General features: G+C 48.5%; 1 protein-coding gene across 2 annotated transcripts in view; it reads right to left on the bottom strand.

The window, feature by feature from the left end:
• The window catches only part of TUB (TUB bipartite transcription factor), an 86,451-nt gene extending 70,015 nt beyond the window's left edge, over positions 1 to 16,436 (bottom strand). For both annotated transcript variants that reach the window (XM_065944326.1, XM_065944328.1), the window contains exon 1: positions 16,347 to 16,436. In XM_065944326.1, coding sequence (XP_065800398.1) covers positions 16,347 to 16,402 — 56 coding nt within the window. In that variant the 5' untranslated portion in view covers positions 16,403 to 16,436. The remainder of the gene's footprint in view (positions 1 to 16,346) is intronic.
• Positions 16,437 to 16,787: the final 351 nt, after the last annotated feature.

Raw genomic sequence — 16,787 nt, 5'->3', positions numbered from 1 at the left:
CCCCACCCCAGCCTGTCTCATCCCTCATAAGCTCATTCTTGCTCCCGGTGCCAGGCAAGAGCCAGGAAGTTGGCTCTCCCTGGATACAAGCAGCACTCTCTGGCCCTGGCCTGTGTCTCCTCAGCATCCCTCATCCCATCTAGAGAACCCCTAGAATGTTGGCCCCACCCAGCACAGGGCAGAGTGGGACCAGCTCCCTCCCCAGGGCGCACTCGTGCCCAGGTCCTTCTCCCTCCCCTTCCACCCCACTCCATTCCCCACTCCCGTGAATCCCCGCACCTTTCCTTCCCAGCAGGCTAGCTGCATACTAAAGACGCACCAGACACACCACAGGGGTAAACAGTTATGGCAAGACTCTCTCTTGTTTGCATGTCATCTCCCACCAAATACCTTCTGCCCCTCCGCTGTGCCAGGCCCTGCAGCCCAGAGGAGAGAAAAATCGACCGCCCTCAAGCTGCCCTGCTAGGGAGGAGAAGTAGGTAGGTGATGTCAGATCATCACAACTGCAGGTTGTCCCTGGTGGCCTCTCCCCACAACCCAAGTAAAACGCTCTGAACTACAACGTCTGGAGGTGTCGATGAGCTGCCTCAGGGGGCAGGCAAAGCGGGTCAGGCCTAGTGGGATTCAGAGAATGTGTGACCACAGTCTCTGAGGCCGGAACTGGAGGGTGAACAGAGGCCAAGAGGCAGAACACACAGGGCCCACCCCAGAGGGCGCCAGTACCTCACGGGTGCCACCTACTGGCAGTGCGCAGGACTGCAGCTCCATTTTCAGGCCCTGGCGTTTTCTCTCTGCTCCCGTCCTTCCCCTAAACAGACCCCTGAACTCAATTGTGCAAAGGAGAACCAAGGAAAAAGGCTTAGTTTTGTTTCTGAAGACTCAAGGCTTAGAGAAAAGAGGGCACAGGGGCCCCAGGTCTGCCACAGGGTAGCAGGCAGGGGCGGGGCCTTTACTCTGGAGCTCTCTGACTCCTTCCAGGGCTTACCTGTGCCTTTTAATTACCTGCTCACTCAGGTGTCTCCGCACTGCACCGCTGGGACCTGTCTGTCACCTGCTCCTGGCCTGGCCCACAGCGAGAGGTAACAGGAAGCCCCCTCCCCAGAGCTGGCTGCCGTGATAGACGTGGGGGTCCCGGAGACGCTGTGCTACCATCAGCTGACTTACCTCATTCCTAGGGCCTAGGAAGGGCTCACTTTCTGCTTGGGGTCAGGCACGGGTGCTGCAGGCACTCAACCCTCAGCTCTCAGATATCCTATTGACTCTGGGATGCCTGTTGCCCCCTGTCATTTGCCAGAGAAAGAAGCAGTGAGGAGACACTAGGTGAATGGTCCCCACAGTAAAGTTCCCAGGTGTGCAAAGCACTCAGCCAGGGGTGAGCCAGATGTGTGGCGATGCAAGTGTTGGGGGCGAGGAAGACAGGTGTGGAGGCTGAAGGAGAGCCTGCCCTGGGGGACAGCTCAGAGGGGTAAAGCTTTTCTTAAACAACCAGATAGTACGTACTTTAGGCTTGCAAGCCAAACTGTGTGCAACTCTGAGGTTGTAGCTGAAAGCAGCCACAGCTAATAGGTAAACAAACAGGCATCCTTGGGCTCCATCAGACTAGTTACAAAAACAGGCTGCCCGCCCACTGACCATAGTTTGCACAAGTCAAAACTTGCTGCCCACCAGAGAGGCGGTCCACTCTCCACCACCCAGGACTTGGCCCAGGATCAACCTCATCCCCAAGGCTGCCAGCAAGTACAGATGCTCAACAGACTACCAGTCCACTGCTCCCCTGCCACCCAGGGGGAGGCCAGGGTGGTGTCACCAGGGTTAAGGTGCAGAGGCTGGAGTAGAGAAGGTCAGGGTGGTGAGACGCTTGGCCAACCCGGACCCCCAGATTTCAGTCCTGCCCTCCTCTCCCCTCCGCCCAAGCACTCAACACTCACCTGCAGGGAGAGGCTCTCCGTAGCGGCAGCTACTCCCCCACCTTCCCCAGGGGGATCTCTCTCCCTCTAGCTGATGCCCCTCCAGCCCCTTCCCCAGTAGGAAACCCCCAAAGCCAGGCGGGGGGAGAGGACTGAACTGGCCCAAGGGCACGCAGCCGCCACCAGACAGATGACACCTCAGGGAGGGCGAGGTGGCCTGAGCGCGGAGGATGGGTAACCCGGCACCGGGCCCCAGGGGCCTAGGAGTGGCCAGGCTGGAACCGACCCCAGCTCCGCGAGCGCGGGCCGGGCGGAACCCCACCCGGTCCCCGTCCCGGGACACAGCACCAGAGTCTGCGCCAGCCTCCCTACCCCGGCCCTGGTATCCCGCAGGTGGCGTCTCGAGAAGCTTGCGAGTCACCGGCTCGCCCTGGGTGCTCCAATTACACTAAAAGTGAGACCCAGCAAGATGGTATCGAGGCCGCGCGGAGGCAGCGCTGGCTCATCCAACATTGATGCGGCCACGGACTGCCCAGAGCCCCTCGAGGCGTGGAAGACGCAGGGTCCCGGCTCCGACTCCTTCGGGATTGGGTGGGGTGGGGTGGAGTGGGGGTGGGGGTCCGCCCCCGCCCCCCGCCGCCCACGGTCACACCTGCACCTTGATCTAAGCGGGCATCTGGGGCGGGGATGGTGGGGAGGGGAGTGGCTCAGTGGGTCCCGCGGGCGCTTCTACAGCCCACCAGCCCTGCACAAAGTGCCCAGGCAAGGGGAGTCAGAGCAGGCTCCTGGCCCAACCATGCCTAATCTTGGGCCAAGACAAAGGGCAATGGAGCCGTCTTCCTCCACTTCCCAATCTTCCCTACCAGAGGCAGGAGCCAAAGATGGTGGGAGCGAGCGGGAAGACGGGGAGGAAGCTGGCCAGTACCACACAGAATCAATCCTCCCCGGCACAGTACTTCCATTCACATCCAGGGAGAGCCACTCTCCGTGGTGACACATTCTTCCCCGCAAAGATGTACAAACTCATCAACAGGCACCATGGTGCACACACTCCCCAGCACGACAGGCACACACCCCAGATACATTCTTCCTGGCGTGCACACTCAGTTGCACATGCAGGGAAACACACTCACAGAAGCCTTCTCCCAGTGGAGCCCAACCCATCGCTGCATCTGCTCTCTGCCACTTGGTGTTGGAGAGGAGAGGACCCCACCCAGAACCTCCCACCCAGGGCCAACCAGACTGGAGGGAGGGGCCTGGGCCTTCCTGGCCTGAGGGTGAGTTGGTCTGCAGTGCCAACGAGGGCAGAGAGGAGGCACAGCCAGGCTGGGATGAAGTCTTTGCTGAGGAGGGGCACCTGGTCAGAAGATAACCCTAGATCCGCATTACCCTGCTGCAGGCCCTCCCTGATTGCAAAGGTTGCCTGACCTGAACTCTGCCCCTCATTCTAATGCTGCCTTCCATTGGGTTCTGGCCCGGTTCGCCTTCAGAAGTCTGCGTCCATGGCAACAGCATGGGCAGGATGTTCCCTAAAGCATGACAGACCCATGCACACACACACATACACACACACAGGGTTTCTTTTGTTCATATTCACATTAGAAGACCAGATCATCTGCCTGAGACCTCAGAGGGGGGCTGATGGGGATGGAGGGCACAGATGGGCATCTCACCCAGGCACACGTTGGACCAGAATCTCCCAGAGGGGACCCAGGCTCAGCTGACATTTATCTACTGACAAGCCACAAATTTTGGCAGGATAAAGGAATTATCCCAGGGGCCCCAGCTTGGCAATTGTCCTCCAAACTGTGGGCATAGCAGGCCCTTCCTTCTTCCTCTCGTCACAGACATGTCTCTGTCTCAGGGTCTTTCTGCTTTTGCTTAAATGCATCCAATGATATTAGGGCTTCCCAGGTAGCTCAGTGGTAAAGAATCTGCCTGCTGATGCAGGAGACCCAGGTTTGATCCCTAGGTCAGGAAGATCCCTTGGAGGAGGAAGTTGGCAATCCATTCTAATATTCTTGCCAAGGAAATTTCATGGAGAGAAGAGCCTAGAGGGCTGTAGTCCTTGGGGTTGCAAAGCGACTGAGCACACACTAAATAGAAGTAATTCCAGTAACCCTACCTGGGAAACCCCAGTGACTGATGACTTCAAACCTGAGTGGGAGTAAGTCCTAAAGTCCTCAAGAAGTCCTTGCCCTCAGCCATGACTGACTCTTCTCCCTAAGCCCTAATCACCCTGAGCCTCAATCATTCCAGCTACATGGGAGACAGACCATCCCATACTCACCACCTCCTCCAGAGCGCTCCTCCACTGACCCCTGGACCCCAGTTCAGCTCTCTCGATCTTGTACAGCTACAAATTCAGAAGAAGGAGGAGGAGGAGGAGGGGGGGAAGGAGGAGCTATACGCTAAAAGCTCTGGAACAAAGCCGGTCTTCAATCATCTACCTCTGGTGGCCACTGCAGCCTCCCCTGCCCAGCAGCCCCTAAGCTGGCGCAGCCATGGCCAGGGTCACAATCCCAGCCCACCCTCTCCTCCTCTCTCCAGCCCAGCCTTCCCAATCACAGACCACACTGAGGCCGTAGGCCATGTACTCACAGAACACCAGAACTATAAGAGTGCTTCAGTACCCAGTCTACCTCCTTCTACTTCAGGGGAAATAGGCCCAGAGAACCAAGGGACTGGCCCAGAGACAGAATGGGAATGAATGGGGTGGACTGAAATCCTGGACTCCCTCAACAGTGCTGTGTGCAACACATCTTCATAAAACCATGTATAGACAGCAGAAGGATCCCATCCTTATTTTGGAATAAGCTGCCTGTGAACTCACAAGCTACAGGGATCAGCCCCCAGGCCTGATTGGCCCTGCTCCGGCCCAGTCCCTTCTAGCTTCTCTGCTGATTCTGGCCCACCAGCACTGGGGACTGGGATTAACTGACTCATCCTTACAGATTCCTCTGCGGGGTCTCTCAACAGTGATGGCACGGGTCCAAGTCCTCAAAGAGGGGTCTGTTTCCACGTCCTGCTGTACTTGTGGATTCTCCACTGAGGCCCAGTGGTAATGCCAAGCCCCAGTCCTTCTTGGGGAAGCTGAACCTTGTCACCCACACCTCAGGCACTGGCTAAGGTTCTTGACTCTCAAGTCCATCTGCCCCTGGCTCGGAGTTCCTACAGCTGTGCCCTCTCATCCAATTGGTTTCAACTGGTGCCCAATGGGTCTTCATTAGCCTTCTGTAACCCCTGGACTACCTCCCTCCATGTACTCCTGACCCATCTCTGCCTCCTCCCTTTCCTGCCCACTCTCCTCACAGAGCTTCTCCTGCCTGGGTCACCACATCTGTCCCTGTGGCTAGGAATAGCCCAACTTTCAGATTCCACTGGACAGAAAACTCCTGATATTAGCAGACAGCCTGCTACATGCCAGTTCATAATGACAACAGCTAACACTTAAATAGCACTTGCTATGTGCCAGGCACTGTCCCAAGCACTCGGCATTTATTAAGCTTCCATACATTAATTCATTTAACCCTCACAACAACGCTATGAGATAAGTACTACTATTATGTCCATTTTGAAGATAAGGAAATGGAGGCTCACAGCAGTTAAGGAGCTTTTCCAAGGACCCACAGGTACTGTGCAAGTGATCCGAACACTGTGAGGAAAAAGCCAAAGTTCAGAAACACCTAGACGTGACTCTGGCTGCCCGCCCCATCCCACCCCCTCCCCACCAAAAGTAAGTGGTTTTGCTGACATCAAGTTAGATTCAAGAACCGGGAGAGACTAATTTTTTTCCCTGTGACAGGAGGGCCTACTTTTTGAAAACAGAAGCACATATTTTGTTCATGTCATGTTCTCTCAGCATGGTAAAGTAAGCCTTAAATACAAAAAGGCTATTTTTACAAGAATTTCGGTGCTTTCTCAAGTTGACAGAAACCCACCTGGGCAGAGTATCACCAGTAGCTTCATGCCCTTGTGGGAACCAAACAGCAAAATATGCTGTGGCGACCCCAGCCAGTATGGTCCCTTGTCACCAATAATCTCTAGGCCAATTAAGTTAGGAAATCCATTCTGTCTAATCCTATAGTGGATATGAGTGTGGTCTATTTCTGCTAATCCACAGGCCACCTGCAAGGGTACATGAGCATTATCTCATCCAATTTTCACAAGACCCTTCACTATAAGAAAATCATCACCCCATTTTACAGATGGGGAAACTAAAGCAGATTAAATATCTACTTGATAATACTTCTAAACTGTTCAGCCTTTGTTTCTTTTATTTTCATAAGTGGCAGTATGATTTTTTATAATCAACCAAAAGAAGAAGGATTTTCCCTTACTGTGCTCCATTTACACAACTAGTAAGAGGTGGAGCCACGACTTGAACCAGGTCTAATACCAAAGCTCAAGTTCTGCCCCTTTTGTGCCATCTTAGTGAGCCAGTCCCTTGGGAGTCACAGCTCTTCTTAAAATGTTTAGAACAGGTCATGTCTTGCTTCCCTTCCCTTGTCTCCTGTTCAAAACTTATAACAAAGCTGCAGTAATCAAAACAGTGAGGTACTGGCAGAAGGATAGACATATAGACCAATGGAATAGAATTGAGAGTCCAGAAATAAATCCATATATCTGTGGTCAACCGATTTTTTTAAATTTTCAAAATTGAGATATGGTCAATTGATTTTTCACAAGACTGCTAAGTTCATTCAATGGGGAAAGAACAGTTTCTTTAACAGACGTGCCAGAATAACTGGATTTCCAAAAGAAATGAGGTTGTACTCCCACCTCACATCATATACAAAAAATAACTCAAAATAAATCCATGACCTATGTATAAACTCTAAAGCCACAAAACACTTAGAAGGAATCAGTGGTAAATCTTCGTGACCTTGGATTTGGCAATGGATTTTTAAATAAGACACCTAAAGCATAAACAAAAGAAAAAGGGATAAATTTAACTTTGTCCAAGTGAAAATCTGTTGTGCTTCAAAGAACATTATAAAAAAAAGTGAACATTTGTACACTGTTGATGGTAATATAAATTGGTATAGCCATTGTGGAAAACAGTGAAAATCTGTTGTGCTTCAAAGAACATTATAAAAAAAAAGTGAACATTTGTACACTGTTGATGATAATATAAATTGGTATAGCCATTGTGGAAAACAGAATGGAAATTCCTCAAAAAATTTGAAATAGAACTATCATATGATCTAGCAATCCAACTTTAGAGTATATCCAGAAAAAAATGAAATCTGAATCTCAAAGGGACATCTCCACCCCCATGTTCATTGCAGCATCATTTACAATAGCCAAGATATGAAAACAATTTAAATGTCTGTGGACCAACACATGGCTAACAATGTGAGATTTTATATCTATATCTATATCTATCTATAAGGGAATACTATTTGGTCTTTAAAAAGAAGGAAATTCTGCCATTTGGGACAACACAGATAAATTCTGGAAGACATTATGCTAACTGAAATAAACCAGCACAAAAAGAAAAATACTGTATGGTATCACTTATATATTTCTCTAACACAGTCAAAGCCATTGAAGCAGAGGGGAGAATGGTGATTGGGAGGGGCTGGAGAGATGGGGAAAATGAGAGCTGTTAGTTAAAGGGTACAAAGTTTCAGATACGCAAGAAGAACAAATCCTGAAGCTCCAATGTTCAGCATGGGGACTACATTTATCAACTCTGGGTTGAATTCTTAAATTTGCTAAAAGACTGTATCTTAAGTGCTCTCACCACAAAAAAAGAAAAAGGAAAGAAAATGGTACCTATGTGAGGTGCAAGGTGATAGGTAATGTTAATTAGCTTGATTGTGGTCATCGTTTCACAATATAAATGTATATCAAAACATCATGTTGTACACCTGTTCTGTGCTCTGCTTAACTGCTCAGTTGTGTGCAACCCTATGAACTGTAGCCCACTAGGCTCCTCTGTCCATGGGATTCTCCAGGCAATGGGTTACCATACCCTTCTCCAGAGGATCTTCCTGACCCTGGGATCTAACCTGCTTCTCTTACATCTCCTGCATTGGCAGGTGGGTTCTTTACCACAAGTGCCACCTGGGAAACCCCCACTCCTAGGTATATATCCAAAAGAACTGAAAACAGGGACTGGAATAAAATGTTGCACCAATGTTCACAGTAGCATTTTCACAGTAGCCAAAATGTGGAAATAGCGCAAGTGTCCATTAACAGATTAATGGATAAATAAAACGCAGTATATCCATATAACGGAATGTTGTTCCGCCAAAAAAGGAATGAAGGGATTTCCCTGGTGGTTCTGTGGCTAAGACTCCATACTCTCAATGCGGGGGGTCTGGGTTCAATACCCAGTCCAGGAGCTAGATCCCACATGCTGCAACTAAAGATCCTGCCTACTGTAGCTGAGACCAGGCACAGCCAAATAAATAATTTAAAAAAATTTTTGTTTAAAAAAAAAAGAAATGAAATCTCATACATGCTACAACATGGATGAACCTTGAAAACATTATCCTAAGTGAATTAAGCCAGAGACAAAAGAAAAAGTATTGTATGATTCCTCTTTATATCCAATATCTACAATAGACAAATTGATAGAGACAGAAAGTAAGTTAGAGGTGCTGGGAGAAGAGGGTAAGGAGGAGTTATTTGTTAATGAGCACACAGTTTTTGTTTGGGGGTGATGTTTCAGAAATCTACAGTGGTAATGGTTACACAAAATTGTGACTGTGATCGATGCTACTGAATTTACACTTGGGAATCGCCAAAATGGCTAATTTTATGTTACATACATTTCCTGTGTGTGCTCAGTCACTTCAGGGGATCCAACTCTGTGCGACCCCATGGACTATAGCCCTCCAGGCTCCTCTGTCCGAGGGATTCTCCAGGCAAGAACATTGGAGTGGGTTGCCAGGTCCTCCTCTAGGGGCTCTTCCCGACTCAGGGTTCAAAGCCTCATCTCTTACGTCTCCTGCACTGGCAAGCAGGTTCTTCACCACTAGTGCCACCTGGGAAGCTCAAATTGATCTACAGTCCTAAACAAAATCCAAGTAGGCTTTTGTTTTGCTTTTATAGAACTTGAATATCTCATTGTAAAATTAATGTGAAATTTTTAAAAAGGACCCAGAATAGCCAAAACCTTAAAAAAAGAACATCCTGTATCTCCAGGGCTTGGATGAGAGGCCATCTCCAAATCATCCTTTTCACATGGTTCTGACTCCACACGCTCCAAGAAACCACCAGATTTTATCTGCCTTGTAGCTTGATTCTGGGTTGGGGATGGGCCCCAGGCAGGACCACAAACACTGTAAAAACCGGAAAGAAATCTTCACAGCTGTGGAGGAATAGATGAATATTGTGGTTTGAAAAAGAAGAAAAGAACAAAGTTGAAGGTCCTCAACTTTTACATCCCCACAAGCAGAGTCCCAATTCCTCTGCATCCTTTCACAAACTTTGTAGGGTCAGTCTCTTTCATTTTAGCCATTCTAGTAGGTAGGTATGTTGGGCTTCCCTGGTAGCTCAGACGGTAAAGCGTCTGCCTACAATGCGGGAGACCCGGGTTCAATCCCTGGGTTGGGAAGATCCCCTGGAGGAGGGCATGGCAACCCACTCCAGCATTCTTGCCTGGAGAATCCCATGGACAGAGGAGCCTGGTGGACTATAGTCCATGGGGTTGCAAAGAGTCAAACACGACTGAAGTGACTGAGCATAGCATGTTACAAAGAGGCACAAGGAAACACTGGCCTCTGTGCCGATCCCAAACAGACACCAGGCTCCTTCTTACTGCAGGACCTTTTTACTCGCCATTTCTCTTCCATGAAACATTCTTCCCCATTAGCCACACGATTCACTCTCTGGCTCTTCTCAGGTCTCTGCTGAGACATCACCTTATCAGAAAGAGCTGGCCTGACCACACTAAACAGTATGGCATACTCACTACCACCCAACCCCCATGTAGTCAGACTCTGTCCTTAGCCTGCTTTATTTTTCTTCTGTACACTAACCAGATCATGTTTCACTTAGCACTGATACACACACACACATATATAAACATAGACCAAACTATTATATATAATTATTATATATATATATATATATATATATATATATATATATATAATAGTTTGGTCTATGTCTATCTCCCCCCACTAGACTAAGAACTCTGGGACCAAGCACCTGGTTTTGTTCACTGCTCTGTCTCGCATGCCTGAAATATTGTCTGGCATTTAGAAGATGCTCAATAAATACAAATTAAATGAATGGGCCTACTCAAGAGGCAGGTACGATTATTATTATCTTCTTTGTAGGTAGAAGTTGTCACTGCTTTAAAATTACATAACCAATAATTGAGGGAGCTGGGCTTCTAGATCAGGTCACTTTGGATCCAAAATCCAAATTCTGAACAATTATGCTACATAGTCTCAGAGTCTGGAAGGTCAGACTCACAAATAGATAATCATACACTGTGCCATTAAAGTGACTTAATGTGAGAATACAAATCAATTCACTCCTTTTGGAGAAAAATCTGTCAACAATCCCCAAATCTGAAACTAACAACTCCTCTTCTAATCAAATAATCAATCACGAGAAAAAAATGTTATTTGGGACTTCCCTGGTGGTCCAGTGGCTAAGACTCCACATTTCCAGTGCAAGGGGCCTGGGTTCAATCCCTGGTCAGGGAACTAGATCCCATAAGCCACAACTAAGAGTTTGCACACTGCAACTGAAGATCCCACATGCCCTGAGGAAGATCAAAGACCCCGCGTACTGCAACTAAGACTGGACACAGCCAAATAAATAAATGAATGAATATTTTTAAAGATATAAAATAAAGTTTAAAAAATTGTTGTCTTAAACAAGGATGTTTATCATGGAATGGTTTCTAACAGAAAGATGTGGAAACAATGAAAAAGTCCCCACAAGGGAGTGACTGATGTGCAGTAGAAGTGATGTGGAGGCAGGAAGTTACAGAAGATCAAGCTGGATGTAACTGGTTTTTCTCAAAGGCAATATCATTTGCTTAGAGTCTGGGGACATGGAGAAAGGGTCAAGTGAGAGGAGTCTTGAGGGGGAGTCGTCTTGCTTTGGAAAAGCTGTTGTGGGAAATGAGAGTGAAGGTAAACCAAGAGAAATGAAAAGATTGAGAGATGATGGAGATAGCCAAGCTGCGATGAAGATCATGAAAGTGAGGACAACCCGCATAGCTGTGATAGGGTTCTAGTGCCACCATAAGAAAGGGGGGTAGAGATCCAGACAGGGCCAGGGTAGTGGTGAGCATGTGTGAGGAAATACCAAGTGAAGGGAGTGAGTGATTCAAATGATCTCTCATGTGGTCCTGGCCGGGAAGCTAAGAAGAAAGGCCAGGAAAGGGGTGCAGAGAATATGCAGAGATGAGGCACTAGAGGACACCATAGTATCATCCTAGAGAATGGGATGATCATGTGTATGATAGCAGAAGTCAGGCAATTCCAGGTATCGAGATCTAGGAATGTATCCTGTAAATAACTGAAGAAAAGTCTCTAGAATAGGAAGATCTGAAAATCGGCAGAAGTACTAGTTTAGTCATTGACATGGGCATTGAAAGCTCCACGGATAATGACTGGAGCCTCAATAGATACAAGGTAGTTAGCCGAGTGCCAAGTTGTTGAGAACATATGGAGTTAATGATACTTTGTGCCAGTTATTTTGGATATATCGTCTCATTTTATCTTCCTAATAATCAGTTGTAGAGGTAAGGACAGACAGATGAAATGACTAGACTTGGAAAGTTCAAGGTCAGTGTCAAAGTCTTGAGGTGTTCATTTGACTATCAGGGAATCTAATAGAGAATATAGATTTATCAGGGAAGAGTCCAATTTTGAATATCTTGACTTAGTTGTGAGATGTAGAGATGTAAGGCATGTAGAGATATAAGGCTAAGCTCAACAAAAAGACTGGGGTTGAAGAATTCCTTGGTGGTCCAGAGGTTAAGACTCTGCCTGCTAATGCAGGAAACACAGATTTGATCCCTGGTCTGCGAAGATTCCACATGCTGTGAGGCAACGAAGCCTGTATGCCACAGCTACTAAGCCTGCACTCTAGAGCCCACAACCCACAACTACTGTATACCTTAGAATCTGTGCTCTGCCACAAGAGAAGCCACTGCAATGAGAAGCCTATGCACCTCGACTTGTGAGTAGTCCCCACTTGCAGCAACCAGAGAAAGCCCTCACATAGCAATGAAAGACCTGGTGCAACAAAAAAAATTATTCTTTTAAAAAACCTATTAAAAAGATTGGGGTTGAAGATATGGATTTCTATGTTAAAAGCATTGAGTTGATAACTGAGAATAGAATGGAAAGGAACAGAATGGAAAAGAGGAGAGAGAGGGCTTTGGCGTGTGCTCACATTTAGAAGGTGGGAACCAAGGGGAGGCAACAATTTTTAAAATGTAGGTAGCATATTGTAACAAACGGCCTTGAATTCTTTGCAGCTCCTCCCTTGAGAGTGAGGCTTATTTCTCTACCCTTTGACTTATTTTGGCCAGTAACAGTGTGGCAAAGTGACGTTCTAAACCTAGGCCCCAAGAGGCCTTACAGCTTCTTTTCTCCCGCTGGGAACGCTTCTAGTAGTATGCAAGGAAACCTGAGTTAGCCTGTTTGAAGGAGAGAGGCCCCAGGTGGACTAGCCTTCACAGCTAAGGCACCAAACATATAAGTCAATACAGCCAAAAAAAAGCTGAGTTTGGCCCAGACCACAAAAACTGCCGAACTGCCCAGCCCAAATTGCTGATTCACAAAATCTTGAGCTAACTCAGTTACTATCCTAAGCCATTAAGTTTAGGAGTGATGCGTTACACAGCAACGGATGACTGATACACAAATGGCCTCAGAAACCAAGGGGAGGGAATGCCCTGGTGGTTCAGTGGTTAGGGCTCAGCATTTCCCCAGTTGTGGGCCCAGGTTCAATCCCTGGTCAGGGAACTAAGATACAGCAAGCTGCATGGGCGTGGTCCAAAAAAAAAAAATTCAAAAAACAAAACCAAACAAACAAAAAAGAAGAAGCAAAGGGGAAAATGGCTTATAATGAATAGGTTACACACAGCACAGAGGTCAACTTCGATGGGAATGTGATAGAGAATACCTTCCCAGGTTCAAAGATGTGGTGGGGACAGAGGCTAGAACAGGGTTGGAAAGTGAGGGTTAACTGTTAGCAGTGGTTTTCTCCTAGGAGTTGGGGGTGGGGGGCTACAGAATCACTGAACTTCACTTTTAATATCTATGCACTATCTGCATTTGTTGATTGTGTAATCTTTTTAACAGCTTTTTTGAGGATTAAATAACTTTTTTGAATAATTCAATTCTTCTGTTTTGAAAACTAAGTAGTAACTAGAAAATGGAAATGGGTGGTATATATCAGTGGTTTCAGCTGTACCAGAATCATCTGGAAAGGTTTACCCAAGTATTGATTCCAAGAGCCCATACTTGGACATTCAGATTCAGTTCCTTTGGACAAGGGCCAGGGAACCTGTTTTCTTCACACAGCTCCCCAGGTGTCACGGTTGTCAGAGTGAGAAGAAAAGAGTTCTGAGGACAGGATCCCTGGAAATATCTTAATGTGGGGGGCCTATAAAGGAGAATAATGATTTTCAAACTGAGTTTCTGTGGAAAACCAGGGCTCCCAAGAGACATTTACAATACATGCGTGTTCAGTCGTTATATTCATGTCCAACTTTTTGCGACCAGGGATTAAACCTGCATCTGTCTCCTGCACTGGCAGGCAAGTTCTTTACCACTAGCGCCACCTGGGAAGCCCACAGGAGATGTTTACAATATTTATTAATAAAACAGCAATGAAAGTTGCTTAGTCGCATCCGACTCTTGGCCACTCCATGGGGTGTAGCCCAACAGGCTCCTCTGTCCATGGGATTCTCCAGGCAAGAATACTGGAGTGGGTTGCCATTTCCTTCTCCAGGGGATATTCCTGACCAACAGATCAAACCTGGGTCTCCTATATTGCAGGCAGATTCTTTACCATCTGAGCTACAGGGGGTTCCCAGCAATAGGAACCACTTATTACTACGTCCCAGGCAGAATGCTAAGGCCTTTACGTTTATTAATCCATCTAGTTCATGATATTTCTCCATTTTACAGATGAAGGAACATGTTCAGAGAGGAAAAATAATGTGTTTAAGCTTAGCTAGGTGGAGTCAGAATTTGAATTCAGGCTGTGTAATTCTACAGACTAGCTGCTTTTGTTTGTTTGTTTATGCAGGGGGAAAAAGAGTTTAGTTACTATATAGAATTAATTTAATTTAAATACTTCCTCCCATATATGTATTAGACCTTTGGTATAATGCTACTATGTATTTCTTTCTTTCTTTTTTACCCCAAATCAAACAGATAATTTTATTAATTTCTTATACAACAGACAGTAACATCAACTTTTTTTTTTAACAGAAATCTCAGGTCATTTGAGAGGCCAAATAGATCCGAGGAAGAAAGACGATAATTAAACAGGTGAATTAATCAATAGGCACTACAACACCATCTAAAACCTACTACTGTGGTGGTAGTGGGCTAAGGAAGATTAAGCTACAAATAATCTCATGTTAATGTTACAGATTATATAGCAGGAGTTTGAGCTTGCTTTCCAGAAGACTATGGTACAACAATCACTTGACACCAAGGGATATTGGCAGGGGAAACAAGTTCAGGCCAAATGGAATGGAAAAGGGACAAAAGAGAATCCAAGTGACAGAATCCAGGCAAAGGGTGATGGATCATGCTTTTTCGTCCCAAGATGCATTTGCTGCATGTGCTACCCTGGATTTCTCTGAGAATCTAGACTGTGAGCTTAAGTCGGGGAAGGAAGTAATGTACTTTTTTATATCCTTATCTCCAGAGCCCTTAGTTTGCACTTAATACATGTTTGTTGATTAAGTGAATGAATGTGTGGTTTGGGATCTGAACAACATGCTGGAAAGTTTTGTTATTTTAGGGTTAATATTTCAATCATTTTAGGGTTCATCTCCATAGACAGCACTGCTTTTCAAAAGAGCAAGTTCACTGGAATTGTGAGGCAGACTGCAGGCGGATTGCTAGGGCTGTGCAATGAAGAGTGGATGAGGAAGCTGCATCAAACTGATTTTTTCCTTAAAGAAGGCAATGAAAGCCCAGAAAGAGGTGACCCAGCTGCACCTATCCTGTGGAGGGAGACAAGACAGATTTGAAGAGGTTTACAGGCTGAACGGAGGTGACCAGTAAAGAGGGAAAGATGAAGATGGAAGGGGTCAGTGGGAGATGAGATCCAGGGAGGGGTCCCAGGGGAATTAGCCTGAGGCAGGAGGGACACCTGTTCCTCTGAATCTTTGAACACAAAGGCTATCGGAGATGCAGGAAGGTTTTAAGCAGAGAGAGGAAGAAGGCAGGAAGTAAGACTTCAGGGAGATGAGAGCAGCCCGGCTAAGGAAGTTTCTCTTCCAGCCCTCACCATAAGGGCCACGGATCAGAGCAATTAACTTCAGCTTTCTTGAGACTGACAAGGGGTTATGAACTTAAACAAAAACAACATCAAAAATCCATTTACCATCACCATGACTTCATTTTAATAAGAGGGGTGACATTTAACACACCGAAAAAGGTAGAAAGAACCAAATCTTAGAATAAATCTACTCTGCTTTATGACCGACTCATTCCGTTGCTCTTATTTTTCTCATTTCATCAGAAGGATGGCTGATCCCCTCCTCCCGGAGGAGTGCGTGGGGAGCGCGGCTCTAATCCGCCCACGCCGGCAGCCGCTTTGCATCCCCGCCGGGCGGATACCGAGCCTGGCAACCCGGCGGGCGCGGGTACCTCTCCTGGGGCCCCAGCAGCCGGCCTCGGGCTGCCACCTCTATCCGCCCGGCAGGCAGCGACTAGCGGGTCCCCGACAGCGACCCGGGGCACTCCGCCCTGGGCTAGCCCTGTCCCCGCCGAGGCCCTGCGGGGCAGACCCAGGCGGCGACTGCAGTGCCAAGGGGGGCGCGGCCCGTACTCGAGGGGCGCCCCTTCTCGCCCCACGCGCCGCGGGCCCGCCCCGCCCCGCAGTCCCTGGAAGCTCTTTTGCGCTGTTTCTGCGCGGATCGCCCCCCGCGGGGCAGCCGGGGTGGGGTGGGGGAGGGGTGGGAGGTGAGTGCCAGCTCGCGGGTCCCAGTGCCCGGAGCCCTCCTCCGAGAGTTCTGCCCCGCAAGTGTGCGGACACTCTCGCTCGGCTCCGGGTTCGGATATCCGAGGCTCTCCGTTCAACCGTCCCGGATACTCAAGGGTCCGAGTGCACCCTGATTGGGGGTGGGGGGTGGTCTGGGCGATCACACCCGTTCTCACCCCGCGAGGGCCGGCTTTCCCCGCAAAAGTGCGAGCTTCGGAGAGCGCCCACTCAGGGCCGCCCGGAGGGTCCTTGCGATGCCCATCCTCCAGGCGCCCGCCCTACCTGTCGTAGCTCCAGCGGCTGTAGGACAGGGTCCGGTGGCTGCTGACTCCCTCCATCTCCGCCTCCCGACTCTGCCTCGGACTACGCTGGCGGCCGCGGCGGCGCGGGGATCCGAGCTCGCCTGCTTGCAGCGGGCCGGGCCAGGGCGCGGGCGGAGGACTGTACCATTCGCCCCCCCCTTCGGGGGGTGACCCCCCCCTCCGGCTCTGCCAATGGCGGGGACGCGCGGGCTGCGGGGACCCGGGCCCGCAGGGGCCCCCTCCCCCGCGCTCGAGTCCCGCGGGGGCGCGGCTGCTGCAGCCAGAGCTGTTTATTTATTTATTTCCGATGTGTGCTCTACGTCGCCATAGCAACCGTTCCATCTTTTCCGGAGTCACAAGGGCACCGCTGTTTTCAAACCTTCCCGGGACGGAGACTACTTAGTGGTTTTCCCTTCTGCGG

The sequence above is a fragment of the Muntiacus reevesi genome, chromosome 9 (genome assembly GCF_963930625.1).
Source record: "Muntiacus reevesi chromosome 9, mMunRee1.1, whole genome shotgun sequence".
Classification (NCBI taxonomy): Eukaryota; Metazoa; Chordata; class Mammalia; order Artiodactyla; family Cervidae; genus Muntiacus; species Muntiacus reevesi.
This window is presented reverse-complemented; position numbering and strand designations above follow the sequence as displayed.